At 47.4% G+C, this 19,537-nt stretch overlaps 1 protein-coding gene across 1 annotated transcript; it reads right to left on the reverse strand.

Annotated features, from left to right (window-relative positions):
• Window positions 1–221: 221 nt before the first annotated feature.
• On the reverse strand, window positions 222–18,410 carry RINT1 (RAD50 interactor 1). The gene is made up of 14 exons (XM_029078038.2): window positions 18,313–18,410; window positions 16,416–16,603; window positions 14,309–14,550; window positions 12,938–13,111; window positions 12,697–12,846; window positions 12,008–12,164; window positions 10,512–10,622; window positions 10,193–10,418; window positions 9,749–9,886; window positions 8,716–8,915; window positions 6,566–6,780; window positions 4,922–5,102; window positions 4,071–4,189; window positions 222–617 (listed from the first exon to the last, which is right to left on the reverse strand). Exons 2-14 carry the CDS (start codon window positions 16,590–16,592, stop codon window positions 425–427), a joined length of 2,283 nt encoding a protein of 760 aa, XP_028933871.1. The 5' UTR covers window positions 16,593–16,603; window positions 18,313–18,410; the 3' UTR covers window positions 222–424.
• Window positions 18,411–19,537: the final 1,127 nt, after the last annotated feature.

The raw sequence follows: 19,537 nt of genomic DNA on the forward strand, positions 1-19,537 counted from the left end.
TCCTGGCAACTTTTATCAGTTAACCTAAAGAACACCAGAAGTCATTTGGTTTTAAGTAGAAAGTATCTATAACCCATCTCATCTTACAGTGAGATTTGCCCGGAGAGTATAAAATTAGCTACCATTTAAGTGCGCTTCCGCTACATTTTTCATTAACTTCTAAGTGAGAAGAAAACCAAAGAGATCATACAAGTTGAGTTAAAAAAGGTTGGCAAGAGAAAGCAAGATATGAAACAATTTAATTCAAAATGGGATACATAAGTGTTAAAACCTCAAACAGGATTAGCGTAAAATTCACTTCCGGCATTTTACTAAATTGCAGTTATGAATTTGTGCAGAGATTTCAGGAAATCCTTTAATTTGGACCCCAGTTTGTCTTTCCTTTTATGCAAAGAAAAATAAATCAGAAATCAAGAACATGGGATTATTTCCCCATATTTGGCCAGTTTGTCCTCAGATTTAACAAAATCTCCACATCCTGTGGTGCTAATTTATAGACCCCAACTTCGTTTAAGGCCGCTGAGGCCGTGGACTCCTCTGAGGAGGACTGGAGCACGTCTTTCAGCAGGAGGGCAGAGCCGACATTCAGATTGAGGATAATGCAGGCCTCTTTGATGCTGTCCAAGAGAAAAGATGGGAAAAGTCAAGAGGGGGGCCACGACCCTGCTTCAGTCAATCCGTCATATTTACTGAGCGCATACTGTGTGCGGGGGACTGCACTAAGCGGTTGGGGGAGTACAAGGCAACAGAGTTGGTAGGCACGTTCCCGGCATCCACCCCGACAAGCTGGCAGTATGGAGGGGAACGTGGTGTGCGTCACGTCGCACCGTTCGCTCTGGAGAAACCATCTGTGCACCTTTCCTCCGCTAGGCCTTATTATGCTATTTAATACCTGCTGAACTATCTACCCCAGCGCTCAGAATGGTGCTTAACACATACCTTCACAGTAGCAACAATAATACTAAAGTTAAGGCCGCCTGCCAACCACACGCACCATCCTTCTGTGAGGTGCCTTGGTCTCAACGAAGAACAGTTCCTTTATGCCCCACCTCCCCACTTGTTTTAGAGCAGCAGGTAAGAGACACCTGAAAAAAAACCCACAACCCAGTCTGACATAGTGCATTCACTCGCTTCATGGCCTAGGTGGGTCCCTGCCTTGCTGGAGAAGCAGCGCGACGTAGTGGAAAGAGCCCGGGCTTGTGAGTCAGAGATTGTGGGTTCTAATCCAGGCTCTGTCACTTCTCAGCTGTGTGACTTTGGTCAAGTCACTTCACTTCTCTGGGCCTCAGTTCCCTCATCTGTAAAATGGGGATTAAAACTGAGAGCTCCACGTGGGACCACCTTATTACCTTGTATCTCCCCCAGTGCTTAGAACAGTGCTTGGCACATAGTAAGCCCTTAACAAATACCGTCATTATAATTATTATTATTTAAGCAGTCGAACTCTGACAAACCCAGGTGGGTAAAACTGAGCCCTCACGCTTCGCTGACTTCGGAGGGGATGTGGGACCATTCTTCTGAACAGTTCAGCTACTCCTGCGGAAAGCTCACTTCAGGGGTTTAAAAAGACCCCCTCGGGTAACATCGCAGTGTGTGCCGCACCACGGCTGGCTGGTCTGCTGCCCTCAATGCCCTGGCAGGAACGTGACCGTCCGCGACCAAGGGTAATTCTATTTATTTATACTGATGATGTGTATATATCTATAATTCTATTTATATTGATGCTACTGATACCTGTTTACTTGTTTTGATGTCTGTCTCCCCCATTCTAGACTGTGAGCCCTTTGTGGGCAGGGACTGTCTCCATTTATTGCTGAATTGTAATTTCCAAGTGCTTAGTACAGTGCTCTGCACACATTAAGCGCTCCATAAATATAACTGAATGAATGTAAGAAAAAAAACCAGGATATTCTTAGGCAGCATTCTGCTGGCTTGGTTTAGATGTGACTAAAAGACTAAAAGACCAAAGACTAAAAGTTCAAGCTACTGAGTTGGCCGCAGGGCAGCTGAATCGAGCAAATCAAATCGACCTTCTTGGAACGTGGCTTCCCATTCTACCTCTGACTTCCTCTGTAACTTCAGGAGAGTCACTGAACATACTGACAGTCTCTCCACTGAAATTCTGCATTCTGCAATTAGGAAGAGATCAAGCAGTAACGCAAAGCACCACGCATGGAACGGTGTTGGGAAAACCTTCTTTGTCATTTTCCCCTAACAGGGGTCTAAGTGTGATGAACGCTTCAGACGGAACGGACTTTTCTCCCCTAAGGGCCGTTTCCTTTCCAGGCACATGAAATCTGATTCATTTTTAAATGCTCTCACCGGTGAAGAGAAAAGCTCCCAGCTGAACCATTCTGCAACTTGACATAATCTACGCTGCTCACTTTAAGACGGATGGGGCTCTGACACCCAAGACGACTTCTTACAAGTGGAATCAAAAGACCGGAAAAACCTTTTAGTACTCAATCCATCCTCTCCACCCGCTGGGTGCGATGCTCATCTCCTCGGTCACCCATTCTCTTTTACCCTCCCTCCTCCTTGCGCCGAGAGCCCAGGCCTCTTTTTTTTTAATATTTCCAGAAGCAGCAGGGGAGCAGGCTGCTTGAGAACGGTTTTCTAACAGAAACGTTCAGTCCATGTCTCTCCACTTCTCAAGAACCTCCAGTGGTTGCCCATCCACCTCCCATCCAACAAAAACTCCTCACCATTGGCTTTAATGCAGTCCATCACCTTGCCCCCTCCTCTCTCACTTCGCTACTCTTCTACTCCAACCCAGCCCGTACATTCCGTTCCTCTAATGCCAACCTTCTCACTGTACCCACATCCTGCCTCTGCTCTGGAACACCCTCTCTCTTCATATCCAACGTAATTACTCTCTCCTCTCTTCAAAGTCTTATTGAAGGCACACCTCCCTCCAAGAGGCCTCCCCTGACTAAGCCCTCATTTCCTGTCTTCCCTATTCCCTCTGCATCGCCGATTCGCTTCCTTTATATTCATCACCCACCCAGCCCCACAGCACTTCGGTACATATCTGTAGTTTATTTATTTGCATTGTCTGTCTCCTCTTCTAGGCTGTAAGCTCCTTTTAGGCAAGGAACATGTCTACCAACTCTGTTACACTGTGCTCTCCCAAGCCCTTATTACAGTGCTTTGCACACAGAAAGCGTTCCATAAATACGATTGATTGAGATGGACAGAACAGTGTGGTGCTTTGGTTCTCTCCAGACAGCAGTTTATTCGGTGGCAAAAACCCGCCTCATTTTCCTTTCAATCAACTATTTATTGAGAACTTATTATATGTAGAGCACTGTATGAAGCACTTGGGAGAGTCCAATACAACAGAATTAGCAGACGCTCTCCTTGCCATTGACGAGCGTACGGTCTAGAGGGGGAGATAGGTATTAATATGAAAAAATACTATAATACGTAATTTAAAGATATATACATCAATACTCTCGGGATGGGGGTGGGGCGAAGGAATATCAAGCGTCCAGAGGTCACAGATTGAAGCACCAAGGTGATGCGGAAGGGAGAGTGTGCAGGGGAAAAGAGGGCTTTAATTGGGGAAGGCCTCTTGGAGATGTGACCTTAGTAATGCTTTGAAGGAGGGGAGAGTGATGGTCTGGCAGATACGGAGGGAGAGGGAGTTCCAGGCTAGGGGGAGGACATGGGAAAGGGGTTGGCAGTGAGATAGATGAGATTGGGGCACAGTGAATAAGCTGGCGCTAGAGGAGCAGAGTGTGTGGGCTGGGCTGGAGTAGAAAAATCAATGAAGTGAGGTAGGAGGGATGATTGAAGGCTTTAAAGCTTCTGTTAGATGCGGAGGTGGTTGGTCCGCCACTGGAGGTTCTTGAGAGTTTTGACAGCACATTGGAAAATAAAACGCTAGGCAAAGTCCGGAGCCTAAATACCTTCTTAATCCCAGCATTCCGTCCCCTCAAAATCATACCTCAACTGGCCAACAGACTTCTAAACCCGGCAACCCTTTAAAGATAGTTTTCCAGGAGTTCTTTCATTTCAACCCACTTGCTTTTTAACCTTTACTTCTGAAAGAAGACAAATTTGCTTACTGCTTGAAATAGTTTTCTGGTCTCTTGCAGTGGTGGGAGAATAAAGGGAAGAGATTCCGAGTCATGTCAAACTGCAGTTGGGCTGCTCCGCCTTCATTGAAGTGATTTGCCAGAATAACCTGGGGAAACAAGAGCAATTGGGCCCTCAGCTGAGACCTGCGTGAACCCCTTAAACCCTCTGAAACTCTCCCTGGGCCCACAGCGCTTGCATAAATACCCTTACCTTCTACTATATGACCCCGCTGTAATTATTTTAATGTCCGCCTCCCCCTCTAGGTTCATCGTGGGCAGGGAAGGCATCGCCATCCGTGGCACCTATCAAGCGCTTCCTGTGTATGGAGCACTGTTCTAAGTGTGGGGCAGATACAAGGTAGTCGGGTTGGACACAGTCCCTGTCCCCACATTCTTAATCCCCAATTTACAGATGAGGGAACTGAGGCCCAGAGAAGTCAAGCGACTTCCCCAGGGTCCCACAGCAGACATTTGGCAGAGCCAGGATTAGAACCTCTAGACTGTCAGCTCGTTGTGAGCAAGGAATGTGTCAGTTTTTTGCTGTACAGTGCTCTGCACATAGTAAGTGCTCAATAAACATGACTGAATGAATGAACCCAAGTCCTCCGACTCCCAGGCCTGTACTCTTTCCACTAGGCCTCACCACCTCCCTGTATATAGAGTCGATAGACACGTTCCTTGCCTACACCGAGCTTACAGTCTAGAGGGAACGTATCTTTCAACTCTGTTGTTCTGCTCTCTCCCAAGTGCTCAGCACAGTGCCCTGTCCTCAATAAGTGCTCAGTAAGTACCACTGACGGTCGGATTGCAGCCCAGGACCCGAGCCTTCCCGTACGTACTTCTTGGTAGATGAAGACATCCAACTTCTCCACGAGCATCTGCCAGGAAATTTTGAAGAGAGCATAACAGAGCTGCTGCTCCAGCTGCAGGAGGTGGTCTCTCAGGGTCAGCAGCAGAGGACAGGCCGAGCTGGACAGGGACAATCCGGCCTGCTCGCTCTGAGACGGCAGCGAGAGCCACCTGCAAAGAGCGGCGACAGAGGAAAGGGGCTGAAAATGTCCGGGCCATTAGTCCCTTCGAGCTCCCACTTCCCCCCGGGAAATGCATCTGCGCTCTGAGAACCGTCGAGATTTAGTAGTCTGATGCCCTCGGCCCTGAGCCCGGATCATCAATGGTCTTTATTGAGCGCTTCATGTGTATAAAGCACTATACTGAGCGCTTGGAGAGTACACTACAACAGACCAGAAAAAGAACCATATCTGTGTGAACCATGGGTCCCTTTCACAGCGGAAGCAGCGTGGTTCAGTGGAAAGAGCCTGGGCTTCGGAGTCAGAGGCCATGGGTTCGACTCCCGGCTCTGCCACTTGTCAGCTGTGTGACTGTGGGCAAGTCACAACTTCTCTGTGTCTCAGTTACCTCATCTGTAAAATAGGGATTAACTGTGAGCCTCACGTGGGACAACCTGATGACCCTGTATCTACCCCAGTGCTTAGAATAGTGCTCTGCACATAGTAAGCGCTTAAATACCAACATTATTATTCACAACACGCACGTCAGGGAGGAACAAGATTTTCGTTGGAAATGGCTCTTTCTGCACGGCGGCTTCAAGCCTGGAGATTGGTCAGTGCCAAAATACTAATGATAATAATAATTATAGTATTTATTAAGCTCGCGCTGGGGAGGATAGAAACAAATCGGGTCAGATGCGGTCCCTTGGCCCACGTAGGGCTACCAGTCTCAATCCCCATTTTACAGATGAGGTAACTGAAGCCCAGAGAAGTAAAGTGACTTGCCCCAGGTCACACAGCAGACACATGGCGGATCCGGGATCAGAACCCATGACCTTCTGCCTCCTAGGCCCGTGCTCTGTCCACTAGGCCATGCTCCCACTCCAGAACACATTTATGGAGAAATTAGTGGTGAGTCTGCTCTCCAAATTTTAATATGTGAAAACATTTCCAATGACGTTGGGATAGTTGGTCCTCTAAGAACGCAGCATTTATGTTTTGGAAGAACGTGATGTCACGGACAATCCGTGTCCTAGTCTGGGTGCTGTGCCTGGCACCAGGAGCACCCGTGGGACTGTGTCTTCTTTTTTGTTTTTATGGTATTTGTTAAGCGCCTACTCTGTGCCAGGCACTATTCTGAGTGCTGGAATAGACAGAAGCTAATCAGGGTGGGTTCAGTCCCTGTCCCACATGAGGCCCCCCAGTCAATCCCCATTTTGCAGATGAGGGAACTGAGGCCCAGAGACGTGAAAGTGACTTCCCCGGGGTCACACAGCAGACAGGTGATGGAGCCAGGATTAGAACCTAGGTCCTTCTGACTCCCAGGACTGTGTTCTAGCCACTAGGCAACACTGCCTCTGACCTGGCCTCCTGGGCTACCCCGGCTGACTGTCGTGTGTGCTCAATCCAGAACGGTCCTGGAAGAGCGGAGGACTATTCAGCGATCGCCAGGAGGTGGCAATCCCGAGGCCTCACCTTTCTTTTTTGTACAATTTGGCTGCTTCTTTGACCTCCCGAAAGACATGGTCTACTTGTCGGGCCAACATGTCCTGTTTCAAACGCTCCAAGAGGTTTATCATGTCATCGAAGACAGAACTTTCCATGGAGGCCAGCTGACCCAGCTGCAGTTTGCTGAGGGCGTTACTGTCGGCACACACTTCCAACGCAGCCTGCTGAAGCTGCAAGAAGAACTGAGACGGACAGGGGAAGAACAAATGGGGGGCAGTTATGCTCATATTCACATTGCTCGACCCCCGAGAAGGGCTCTTGTCTCAGGGATTTTGATGCCCAAAATAGGGGAAAATGCTTGAAGATCATTTCTTTTTTTAACCTTTCAACAATATTGGCAAGTGGAAAAGGAGAGATAACCGAATCTGAAACGAGGTTCCTGGGCCACCCATTTTCAGTCCTGTCGCTGTCATTTCCATTTTTCTCCAACAGCTCAGAATAGCATATGGTCTGATAGAAAGGCTGCTATGTATTTTTTTTTTTAAAGGACGCTTCTCTGGCTGGGAAATAATGTACCCTGGATCTTCTGTGGGGGTCGTTTGAGAAGCAGAGCGACCTAGTGGATAGAGCAATAGAGCACCGGCCAGGAGTCAGAAGGGCCTGGGCTCGAATCCCGGCTCCGCCACTTGTCTGCTGCGTGACTTTCGACAAGTCACTTCACTTCTCTGTGCCTCAGTGATCTCATCTGTAAAATGAGGATTAAAACTAAGTTCCACGTGGGGCAGGGCCTGTATCCAATCTGATCCACTCTGTATCCAATCTGATTACCTTGTATCTACTTCATCTCTCAGTACAGTGCCTGGCACATAGTAAGCACTTAACAAATGCCACAATTATTATTAGTGGCTTTCGGTTTACATAACTTTCTGACAAACCCTCAACAGAATGAAAAGCCAAACCCCAAGGCCATCCCACGGCGAGCAAATAATTTTGCCTGTCAGGTGTCTACCAGTCAAATTCCCGGCTAACCTGATGTATGAACCCAGAGAAGATGATCTTCTTTCTCATCTAAAGCAAAGAAGGGTGTGTGTGGGGGGGTGTCTCTTCACTGAGGATTACCTGCCACAAGCAAGCCTCGTGGTCTGTCAGTGCTGAGTGAGGGCTGGCTCGAATGGGAGCAGAACAACGACGGAGTGAAAAGCTGCCCCCTCGTTACAGATTCAGCTCAGTAGCTAACAGTCATTTATTCCCCAAGAATCAGATGATGCTTCCCGGAAGCATCTGCTGGCTGGATGCATTCTCTGGGCAGCCCTTAGTTAGGTCACGCTTAGAAGCTCCCCTTTCTGTGCCAGATCCGTGTGGGATCTGTTAAGAGCAGGCTGAAAAATCGGGCTCTGAAATGTTTTTTAAACGCCGCCTCTGGCTCAGGGATGAACAAACTAATAGGACCCCTCGGCAGGAAACCAAGTGTCTTCCAGGGATGGATGGCAACGGGAGGGGGTTTCTGGAGACTGGAAACTCATGTGCACAGGGAATGTGTCTGTTATATTGTACTCTCATTCATTCAATCATATTTATTAAGCACTTACTCTGTGCAGAACAAGCGCTCAATAACTATGGTTGACTAAGGGGGCCTGTAGATAAGGAAAAGAAAAGCTGCCTCTGTTCCTTCTGCTAAGGCACATGACCTGCAGACTGGTTTTTTTTCCTATGGTATTTATTAAGTGCTTACTATGTGCCGGGCACTGTACTAAGCGCAGGGGAGACGCACGTTAATCCCTCTAGACTGTAAGCTCATTGTGGGCAGGGAATGAGTCTGTTTCTTGTTATAGTGTACTCTCCTAAGCACTTGTTACAGTGCTCTTCACATAGTAAGCATTCAATAAGTATGACCGACTTACCCAGGTTGGACACAGTCCCTGTCCCTCTTAACCCCTATTTTCCAAATGAGGGAACTCAGGCCCGGAGAAGCGACTTTCCCAAAATCACACAACAGACAAGTGGCAAAACTGGTATTAGAACCCAGGTCTTTTTGACTTCCAGGCCCTTGCTCTATCCACTAGGCCACGCTGCTTCTCTGCTTTCTTCCTCTTCCGAGAAATACGCGACGTGCACGCAGAAGTATGAAAGGATGAATGTAAAGTTAAGGGGACCGAGAGAGAAAAAAATCAACTCACAACATTGTCAGCCCAGTCGGCGAGGATCGTGGCGATGTAGTTGACGGCGTTGAGGATTGCACAGTAGCGGAAGGCGAGGGCTGCTCTGGATTCTTCCTTCATCACCTGAGTCAGCCGTATCCTGAAGTCATCAACCAGGTCTTTCTGCAGCTCCAGGAACTGGAGCTTTCTAGAGGCGGTAGGGAGGCTCTTATATCGGTCTGCGGAGAAAGGAGGAGGACTCTCAGCCTGGCTTCAGACTTGCCATTCATTTTCTGTCCCCCTTTTCAGGCAGTTTGGCACCCTACAGTTTAAAATCCACAGCTATTCCCGAATCACCTTTAGCAAAACGGCTGGAAGCGGAAAGAGTAGAGTTTTCACAGTATCTCATTTTCTCCCCGGTTCCATTCAAAATTACCTGGAAGATTTATGCTATTCAATCAATCACTGATTTTTACTGAGCGCTTCTGATGTGCAGAGCACTGTTCTAAGCGCTTATTCATTCTTCTTCCCCTAAAGTCTAGGCTAACTCAAGGACTGAGATAATCATATTTAATGAGCACTCACTGTGTGCAGAACAGTGCCTGGGAGAGTGCAATATAACAATTGGTAGGCAAGTTTTTTGCCCACTGGGATCTTACAATCTACCAATAGCTACAGTCTGAGGATACATGATCGGTCTGCCCAGATGACCGTACATCCAATGGCTTAGATTTGTCAATGACAAAGTGAAGGGACTCCTTATCTGTGCTTCAGAGACTGCTAATCCTAATTCCAATTAAACAAAATTCTCACTTGAATTATCAATTTGACTTAGAAAACAGCTTCCAAAAGAGTTTTTACAGATATAAACCTGATCGTGATCAAAGACTATGTGAGGCAGAATAGAATGACCTTGGCTGAAACTGAAACTTTGTAAGCATTCCAGGTTTTAACTCTTTCACATCTCCATAATCACAGCTTTGGTACTATGAAATCTGAAATAAATCGAGTTTCCTCAATACCGCAAACAACGTATTTTAAAAGGAAACCACCTCTGAAATCTCATTTTTACCCGTCATAACAAGGAGCAGCGTCATGAAAGTTTCTGCACAGTCTGGAACCTTCATTTCGTCGACATCGGTAATATCCTTATATTGGGAGACCCAAGCCGCTTCAGACGAAAGCATGGAATCCATCTTTTGAAGAGCAACTGAAACACACACACACAAAAAAAGTTCAGCTCTTTACATGTCACACCTTCCTAACTCAGACCGATGATGAATTTTGGTTTTGATACCTAGTGCTTAGAACGGTGCCTGACACATAATAAGTGCTTAACAATTATAACAAAAGGCCCCTTGGAGGAGATGTGATCTTCATGAGGCTTCGAAGGCGGAGACAGTGGGGTGTCTGGCTTAGACCGAGGAGGGACCTGGGCGAGGGATGGGTGGCGAATTCCGATGGCAGCGAGTCATGCTCCGAAGGGGCCAGGCAACAATATTCACAAGATACTTACATTTTCTTTCCACCGTCAGCCATCTCTGGAAACAGGATTCCTCGGAGAGAATGTGCATACAGCCCGGCAAGGTGCTGAGGTAGCCGTGAGCACTGTGGAGCTCCCGCTCAAACAGGAGCACCTCATCCACCAGATGGCAGAAGAGGTTGTCGTCGTACAGGACGCAGGGGATGTCGGCGGCTAGCTTCTCCAGAACCAACATCATCAGCGCCCGAGAAAATTCAAGCTGAAAGACAAGGACGTCCTCCGGGTGAACACCGAGCCGGCCGCAGCTACGTCCCCATGGGCCGACCGGAGGGGTTGGCGATGGTCTTCTTACCCTAGCGTTCACTGGTGAGCCTGCTCTGTCTAATATCGGTTGGATTTTCTCATCCAGAAACTTAGCGTGGTTTCCGATCCACATCAGTACCTGAGTCAGGTACCATTCGGGCTGAGGGGAAGATGGAAGTTAGTCATGAGGTAAAACCCAAGGTTCTTGGCAGTTTCCGGCCTCCCAAATTGGAGGGCTTGCCCTGCCCTGCCCCCAGAGAGCAGTCCCAGAACGAGGAGCAGAGAGGGAGTCTTGGCCGTCCCTCATATCGGGGGTCCTGACCATTCCACCCACTCCTCTCTGCCTCCCAGGGGCCGAGATGCCCGGTGTCCTAGGGGTCCAATTCATTAACCAATCGATGGCATTTGCTGAGTGTGTACTGTACTGAGCGTTTGGGAGAGGATGAGACAACATAGTTGGTAGACATGTTCCCTGCCTCCAGTGAGCTTACAGGTGAGGAAAGAAAGGCACAAAGAAGTGAAGTAGCCCCCCCAAGGTCATGCAGCAGGCAAAGAGGAGAGCCAGGATTAGAACCCAGGTCTAACTCCCAAGCTTGTGCTCTACCCCTAGACCACTCTGATCCTTTAAAGACAATAGTTGGGGGAAAAGGGGCAGGGTGCAATTTTAGCCAAAGTCTAGAAGCAAGAACATCTAAAGATGATGCTGTCCTCTGGTGAAAGGAGAGACAGATGGCTACTCTTGCTGGATGTCTACAACCACCAGAGAAAAGCAAGGAGAGAAGAAAGCCTCCTCGAGCTAATCAGGGTATTTTGTAGGCAGTGATGACCCTGGTGACTAACATCTGAGCCCTACTGCCCACCCAAATACCTTTCAATGGATGAAACTGAGAAACAGGTTGGTTTGCTGCAAACCAGTGGCAGGGAGAGGAATAAAAATCTGGTTTCAGCACGCTCAGTCTACTGTTTTAAGTCCTAAAATACCTGCCAACATTCTCGGGAATGTCAATACTCACATCCCCGTTTCTGTAATGACATTTTAGAAAGACAGACTACTTACCAAATATGAAACACAAACACTTAATGTTGCTATACAAATATATGTGTGTATATATATATAAAAACACACACTATATTACAAATTCATATACATATATATGAATATATACATATAGTATCATATATATGCATATAGCAGGTTGAGTTTATGCTAACTAAAGTTTCCAGTGTCACCAACTTCTTCCAAAACCTAGCCCAAGTTCTCTAAATTGGAGATGAAAGTAAAGGGGAAATCACTCCCCTAACATTTCTGAGAAGCAGCAGGGCAGCCCTCTGCGAAAAGCAAGACCCCAAACTCAGCTTACCTTCTTCCCCAGTGCTTAGAACAGTGCTTGGCACCTAATAAGTGCTTAACAAGAAGCGTAATTATTATTTTAAAACCTGCAAGGGGAATGCCGGCAAAGGAATGATCTTAGGCAAGTGGCAGGGAGAGATGTGAACCATCCAAGTCACAAACAGAAACGCCACCCAAAATGACCCCACGGACACCTTGCTGATAACATTGGTCTGTCGGTTTCCACTGAAGTGATACTTGAACCTCTTCTGGAGGGGCGTCACCATGAGCTGGATTGGAAGGAGGACCATGGGGGTGGTGGGGAGAGAATACTTCTCTGGGAGTCGTTTCGGCTCCGTTAGCAATTCATCGCTGGGGTTTGCTAGTCAAGGTAAAGGGCGCAAAAATCTACACTATTCACCTGTCGAATCTTCCGGCATAGAAGATTCACATTGGCAATTTTTCCCCCGCCCCCGGAAAATGAAACATCAAAATACTCATTAAAGTATTCAATTCTTTAAAAAAGAAAGACGAACCTGATGACTCTAGTCAATAATGATAATTCCGGTAAAGAGACATTCTAAAACAATAACCACCTTCTGGGCGATTTAACCGGCCTTCAAAACAGCACAAAGGGGACGCACGCAAGAATGAGGCAATGGAGTGGAGTGGTCAGGGCGTGGGACTGGGAAAAAGAAAAGCACTGTGGCCTAGTGGACAGAACATGGGCCTGGCAGTCAGAAGGTTCTGAGGCCCAGAGGAGGGAAGTGACTCGGTTTATAGTTCCACTAAAAGGCTGCATATTTTTTGAAAGGTTTGCTCTCCATTCGTTTCTCTCTGCCACTAAACTTTCTCTAAAAAATAATATAAAAAATTCCAAAATGTGTTTATTACAAAAGGATACGGGGTTTGCAATTTCAGAAGCTGACAAAACAACACCTCCAAGCTACCGTATAGGTCTGGAGCAGCGGTGGTGCGGCCTAGGCTGGCAGACTGAGCCTGGGGAGGGCTGACGAATGGCCAGTGCAGCTGAGCGAGGATCTCCTCAAAATCGCTGAAACAGAACATTCCAACGGAGGCGCCTTTCCAGGAACCCGATCCCTTTCCTCCCAACCCCTCCCCGACCTCCAAACGGCTTTTCCTACCTGGTAAGTTTGTCTTTGAGGATCTTATGCCAGAACTGAACCGTAGACCTTATGAAAGTCCGAAGATGAGTGCAGGACGACAACTGAAGCTTAATGTCTAATTCTGCCATGGATACCAGAGCGGTAGCTGCCTCTGGCACATTATTGGTCATCAGATATTGCTGGATGTGATCACTGTAATAATAATAATAATTAGGCACTGTTCTAAATGCTGGGTAGATACAAATTTAGCAGGTTGGGCACAGTCCCTGTCCCGCATGGGGTTCACAGTCTTAACCCCCATTTTACAGATGAGGTAAGTGAAGCCCAGAGAAGTGAAATGACTTGCCCAAGGCACATAAAACAAAGCAAAATGAATTAGTCACGGATACGGCCATCTCCGAGTCCAAAGACGATCGTTCGGATGAAGGGCTCTCTCTGGTTGTGACTGAAAAGATGGTGGTGTGACCAACCATCCTTTCTAATAATAATAGTGATTATTATTGTCATGGTATTTGTTAAGCGCTTACTACATGCCAAGCACCGTTCTAAGCACTGGGGTAGACAATAAGGTAGTCGGGTCGGACACAGTCCCTGTCCCACTTGGGGCTCACAGTCTGAATCCCCATTTTCCAGATGAAGGAACTGAGGCCCAGAGAAGTGACGGAGATTGCCCAAGGTCACCGGGCAGACATGTGGCGGAGCCGAGATTAGAACTCAGGTCCTCTGGCTCCCAGGCCCGGAGGGGAGGCAGGAGGGAGGAGGAAGTGAAAGTTAGAGCTGGGTCAGGCTGAGGGGGCGGGGAATCACCTATGCTTTCTACCCTGCTCCCAATTCAGGAGCGTCCCTGCCTCCTCCACCCCTCTCACCCCTGCCACCCTCAGCTGCTTTCTAATTTGTCCACAGCAATAGCAGCAGCTCAGATCACCTCAGCCTCAATCCCCGGGAGTCCCTGGCCACTCAAATCCCTCTAGACTGGAAGCTCCTCAGGGGCAGGGAACGTATCTAATTCTGTGGAATTGTACTCTCCCAAGAGCACAGTAAAGCACATAGGAAGCAATCAGTAAGTACCATTGATTGACTGATAATCAGTCACAGCTACCACCCCCGTTCCCACAGAGGAAACCCCAAGTGTAGCCAGGTGGAGCACGGGGTCTTTCAAATGCAAATAAAGCTCCTTTCAAAGCTTTCCTTCCTTTTCATTTACTGTGATCTCAACCACTTGTCGAGAAGAATTACATTTTTATAATCTAATTATTACCTAATTAGCCTGACTGTTCCTCATTTTCCCCCGGCCACCACCCCCACCCCTGCCACCCCAGGGCTTCTTGTAGACAGAAGCCTGGAAGGAAAAAAAAAAGATAATTAGGTGTTCACCAAAACCCATTTTACCTTAGGTCTTCGATTTGTGAAATCCACTTCAGGTAAGCCAGGTGCCGTTGGATTTCTTCGATTTGGCCTATCAGTTCCCCGAGCTCCTCCATCAGCGGCTGAGCTGATGATAAGTGTTTGTTGATTGAACCGACCACAATAGTTTCTTGCTCCAAAAGTCGATTGAGAAATGTCTCTGAGTCTTCAGCCTTCTGCAAGGCATTCTGAATTCTTTTGGGAACTTCAGATGAAATTGTAAGGACCTGATTTTATGAAACAAAAGCAGTTCAGGGGACATACATTTCATAGATTTTGATGAATTAGGATTTGGACCTTTTAAAGCCTCATTAGAATATCTTTATAATTATAATATTATAAAATATAACATTTTATCATAATAAAAATATTATAAAATATATTTATAATTATATTAAATAATCATTATATGTTTAAAACACTCCATCACCTTGCCCCCTCCTACCTCACCTCGCTACTCTCCTACTATAACCCAGCCCACATACTTTCCTTCTCTAATGTTAACCTTCTCACTGTCCCTCGATCTCATCTATCTCACTGCCGACCCTGGGCCCATGTCATCCCTCTGGCCTCGAATGCCTGCCCTCCCTCAAATCCCCATTTTATAGATGAGGTAACTGAGGCACAGGAAAGTGAAGCAACTTGCCCAAGGCCACACAACAGACAAGTGGCGGGATCCGGGATTGGAACCCATGACCTTCTGACTCCCAGGGCCGGGCTCTATGCGCTACGCCATGCTCCCAGCAGGTTCGCAACCTCCATAAGCAGACACTAATTGCTATGAGCTACATTCATTCAGGAGAATTTATTGAGCGCTTACTATGTGCAGATCACTGTACTAAGTGCTTGGAATGAGCTTTCCATTCTAACACTAAAATTCTACATTGCTTCCTCTAAAAAAAAAAACCCTGATAAGGTGCAAACATGGTCTGAGGGGCACTAAAAGAGAAGGAACCTCCTAACAAGGTGGGCACAGCAGAGCGGCTTAGGATAGCTATTCTACCACTTGTCGGAGCAGCTGCCCCTCCCCGTCAGCTCGTTGTGGGCAGGGAAGGTGTCACCTGTTGTTGTATCGTACTCTCCCGAGAGCTTAGTACAGTGCTTTGCACCCAGGAGGTGCTCAATAAATAGAAATGAATGAATGAAGGTCACCAGCACAGACCATGGTGACAGGGGTCTCATCTCCACAGGGCCCCTCCTGGCCTGAACCTGATTAAAAAAAATTTTTTTTTAAATGGAATTTGTTAAAGTGCCAGGCACTGTACCAATCGCTGGAGTAGATAGAAGATAAGCAGGTTGGACAGAGTCCATGTCCCACGTGGGGCTCCCATTTGTCATCCCCATTTTACAGATGAGGGAACTGAGGCCCGGAGAGGTGAAGTGACTAGCCCAGGGTCACACAGCAGACAAGTGGTCGAGCCAGGTGTAGAACCCAGGTCTTTTACCACATCAAGTGTATAGTACAGTGCTCTCCACACAGTAAGTGTTCAATCAATAACAATAATAACAATAACAGTACTTAAGCATTTACAATGTCCAAGGCACTGAGCACTTACAGAGCACTACATAGAACTTGAGAGTGTATAATACAACAGAGTTGGCAGACATATTCCCTGCCCACAACGAGCTAATAAATACCACTGATTGAGTGATTAACAGAATGCTGCAGTTGTAATCACCGGCCTTTTTTTTTTTTGGAGGGCTCCCCCCAAGCACCGTTCACCTACTTCTACTCACTTGCACCCTTGAATTGAGGACATGCTGTCATAAGAAGGGGTATGCGTGACGGGGAGGAACAACGGAATACAAAACTGATTTAGAGGGATTTGGGTGCTGTGAAATGTCTTCGCCTGAAAGCACTTCACAAAGTCAAAAGAGTATGAGGAATCATTTAAAATGTGTAAAGCATCCTAAAATATTTATAAAGCGTGTCCTTAGTATAAGTGATTCACGTGAGCAGACACTACACCTTAAAATGGTAATATAACATTATTTATGATCAGAATCCTCTTTATGCAACTCTTATATTGTACCAATCTGCACTATAACACCAAAATAACACGAGAATGAAATGGACTAGTTTAATACTTGCCTGTTCTTCTAAATGTGCTTTGCTTTCTGACAGCTGTTCAATGAGTTTGCTAAGTTTCTTTAAAGACTTAAGATCATTTCCAACTTCTCTTTCAACAAATTCAGAAACATAAAAAGGGATATCACAGCTGTCTGGATCTTTGTTGATTTGCTCTTTTCCAGTATCAAGAGCTGCCATATTTACATCACCTGTAAGAATGCAAAGACATCTTAAATACACCTTACTTATAATTGTCATACAATTATTTATTACCAGAATCCTCTTTTTAGGCCTTTTATATCACTCTGCACTATAACATCAAAATAACAAGTGAATGAAATGGAGTAGTTTCATTCATTCAGTAGTATTTATTGAGTGCTGTGTGCAGAGCACTCGACTAAACGCTTGGGAAGGTATAATATAGCAATAAAGAGAGACAATTGCTGCCCAGAAGGAACTAGCAGTCTGGGTGGGGAGGCACTGATAAGATTAATTAATGAATAAAATGCAACTAGGAGCAAAACGGCAGACAATACCGGCTTTTAAGTACTGTTCTAAGCACTGGGGTAGATCTAAGTTCATCGGGGCCCACGGGGGCTCACAGTCCGGAACAAGTATTAAATCCCCATTTTGCTGAAGAAGGAACAGAGGCCCAGAGAAGTGGAGCTACCTGCCCAAGGTCACCCAGCGGGGTAAAGGGCGGAGGTGGGCCGAGAAGCCAGGGGTCCTGACTCCCGGGACCCGTGGAATTATATGAAGGAGAAAGTGGTCATGAGTTCTAACCCCACTCTGCCACGCGTCTGCTGGGTGACCTTGGGCAAGTCATTTCACCTCTCTGGATTGAGACCGTGAGCCCCACGAGGGACAGGGACTGTGACCAACTCGATTTGCTTCTAAGATTAATAATAAGAATGGCATTTTTTAAGACCTTATTATGGGACAAGCACTGTTCTAAGCGCTGGGGTAATAATGCTGGCATTTGTTAAGCGCTATGTGCAGAGCACTGTTCTAAGCGCTGAGGTAGATACAGGGTAATCAAGTTGTCCCACGTGAAGCTCCCAGTTAATCCCCATTTTACAGATGAGGGAATTTAGGCCCAGAGAAGTTAAGTGACTTGCCCATCGTTACACAGCTGACAAGTGGCAGAGCCGTTATTCAAAGCCATGACGTCTGACTCCCAAGCTCGGGCTATTTCCACTGAGCCACGCTGGGGTAGATACAAGGTAATCAGGTGGTCCCACATGGGGCTCACAGTCTGAATCCCATTTTGCAGATCAGGTCACTGAGGCCCAGGGAAGTGACTTGCCCCAGGTCACACAGCTGATGAGTGGCAGAGCCAGGATTAGATGCCAGGTGCTCTGAATCCCAAACCCGGGCTCTTTCCACTAAGCCACACCTGACACATAGTAAGCACTTAATAATAATGCTTTTGATGTATATATCGATGCCTGTTTATTTGGTTGTTTTCTGTTTGTTTGTTAAAGCGAGTACTATGTAACAAGCATTGCTGTAAGCGCTTAGATACATAATAATAATATTATTTGTTAAGTGCTATGTGCCAAGCACTGCTCTAAGCACTGGGGTAGATGCATAACACAAATGATATTTGTTAAGCTCTTATTAGATGCCCAGTACTGTTAATAGTAATGGTGACGGTATCTGGGAAGCGCTTACTATATGCCAAGCAGCGTTCTGAGTGCCGGGGGAGGTGCATAAGAATAATATTTGTTAAGCTCTTAATATATACCCCGCACTGTTAATAATAATGGTGATGGTATCTGGGAAGCGCTTACTATGAGCCAAGCATTATTCTGAGCACAGAGGTAGATGCATAATAAGAATGATGTTTGTTAAGCTCTTATATGCCCAGCACTGTTTAATAATAATAATAATGGTGATGGTATCTGGAAGCGCTTACTGTGTGCGAAGCAGCGTTCCGCGGGCTGGGGGAGGCAGAAGGTGATCGGGCCGTCCCGGGGGGGCTCCCGGTGTCCCCCCCCCCCCTTTGACCGATGGGGTCACCGAGGCCCGGCGGAGGGCAGGGACCGGCCCAGGGTCACCCGGCCGAGGACCCTCCCCCCTCCCCGGGCTCCGACGGCGATCGCGGGGGGGAAGAAGTGCCCTCCCGGACGGACAGAGTGTGGATGTCGACGCCCCGGCCTGCGGCGGGCGCGGCCCTCCCGGGGTCAGAGGTCAGGGGACAGCGGGGCTCCGGCCCCTTCCCCTCGTCTCTATGGTCACTTCCGCCTCCTGCCACAGCGGCGCCGCGAGCAGGCGCCCCCCTCCGGTGGAGGACCGCTCCGCGGGAGCCACCCCCTTGGCGCGCCCGTAATTAACACTCATAATAATGTCGGTATTTGTATATGCCAGTGCGGGGCATATAATAAGAGCTCAACCAATATCATTTTTATTAATAATAATGTTGGTATTTGTTAAGCGCTTACTATGTGCAGAGCACTGTTCTAAGCGCTGGGGTAGATACAGGGTCATCAGGTTGTCCCACGTGAGGCTCACAGTTTTCACCCCATTTTACTGATGAGGTAACCGAGGCACAGAGAAGGGAAGTGACTTGCCCAAAGTCACACAGCTGACAAGTGGCAGAGCCGGGATTCGAACTCATGACCTCTGACTCCAAAGCCCGTGCTCTTTCCACTGAGCCACGCTGCTTCTCTAATAATGTTGGTATTTGTTAAGCGCTTACTATGTGCCGAGCACTGTTCTAAGCGCTGGGGTAGACATAGGGGAATCAGGTTGTCCCACGTGGGGCTCACAGTCTTAATCCCCATTTTACAGATGAGGGAACTGAGGCCCAGAGAAGTTAAGTGACTTGCCCACAGTCACACAGCTGACAAGTGGCAGAGCCGGGATTCGAACTCATGACCTCTGACTCCAAAGCCCGTGCTCTTTCCACTGAGCCACGCTGCTTCTCTAATAATGTTGGTATTTGTTAAGCGCTTACTATGTGCCGAGCACTGTTCTAAGCGCTGGGGTAGACATAGGGGAATCAGGTTGTCCCACGTGGGGCTCACAGTCTTAATCCCCATTTGACAGATGAGGGAACTGAGGCACAGAGAAGTTAAGTGACTTGCCCACAGTCACACAGCCGACAAGTGGCAGAGCTGGGATTCGAACTCATGAGCCCT

The sequence above is a fragment of the Ornithorhynchus anatinus genome, chromosome 13, assembly GCF_004115215.2.
Source record: "Ornithorhynchus anatinus isolate Pmale09 chromosome 13, mOrnAna1.pri.v4, whole genome shotgun sequence".
NCBI lineage: Eukaryota > Metazoa > Chordata > Mammalia > Monotremata > Ornithorhynchidae > Ornithorhynchus > Ornithorhynchus anatinus.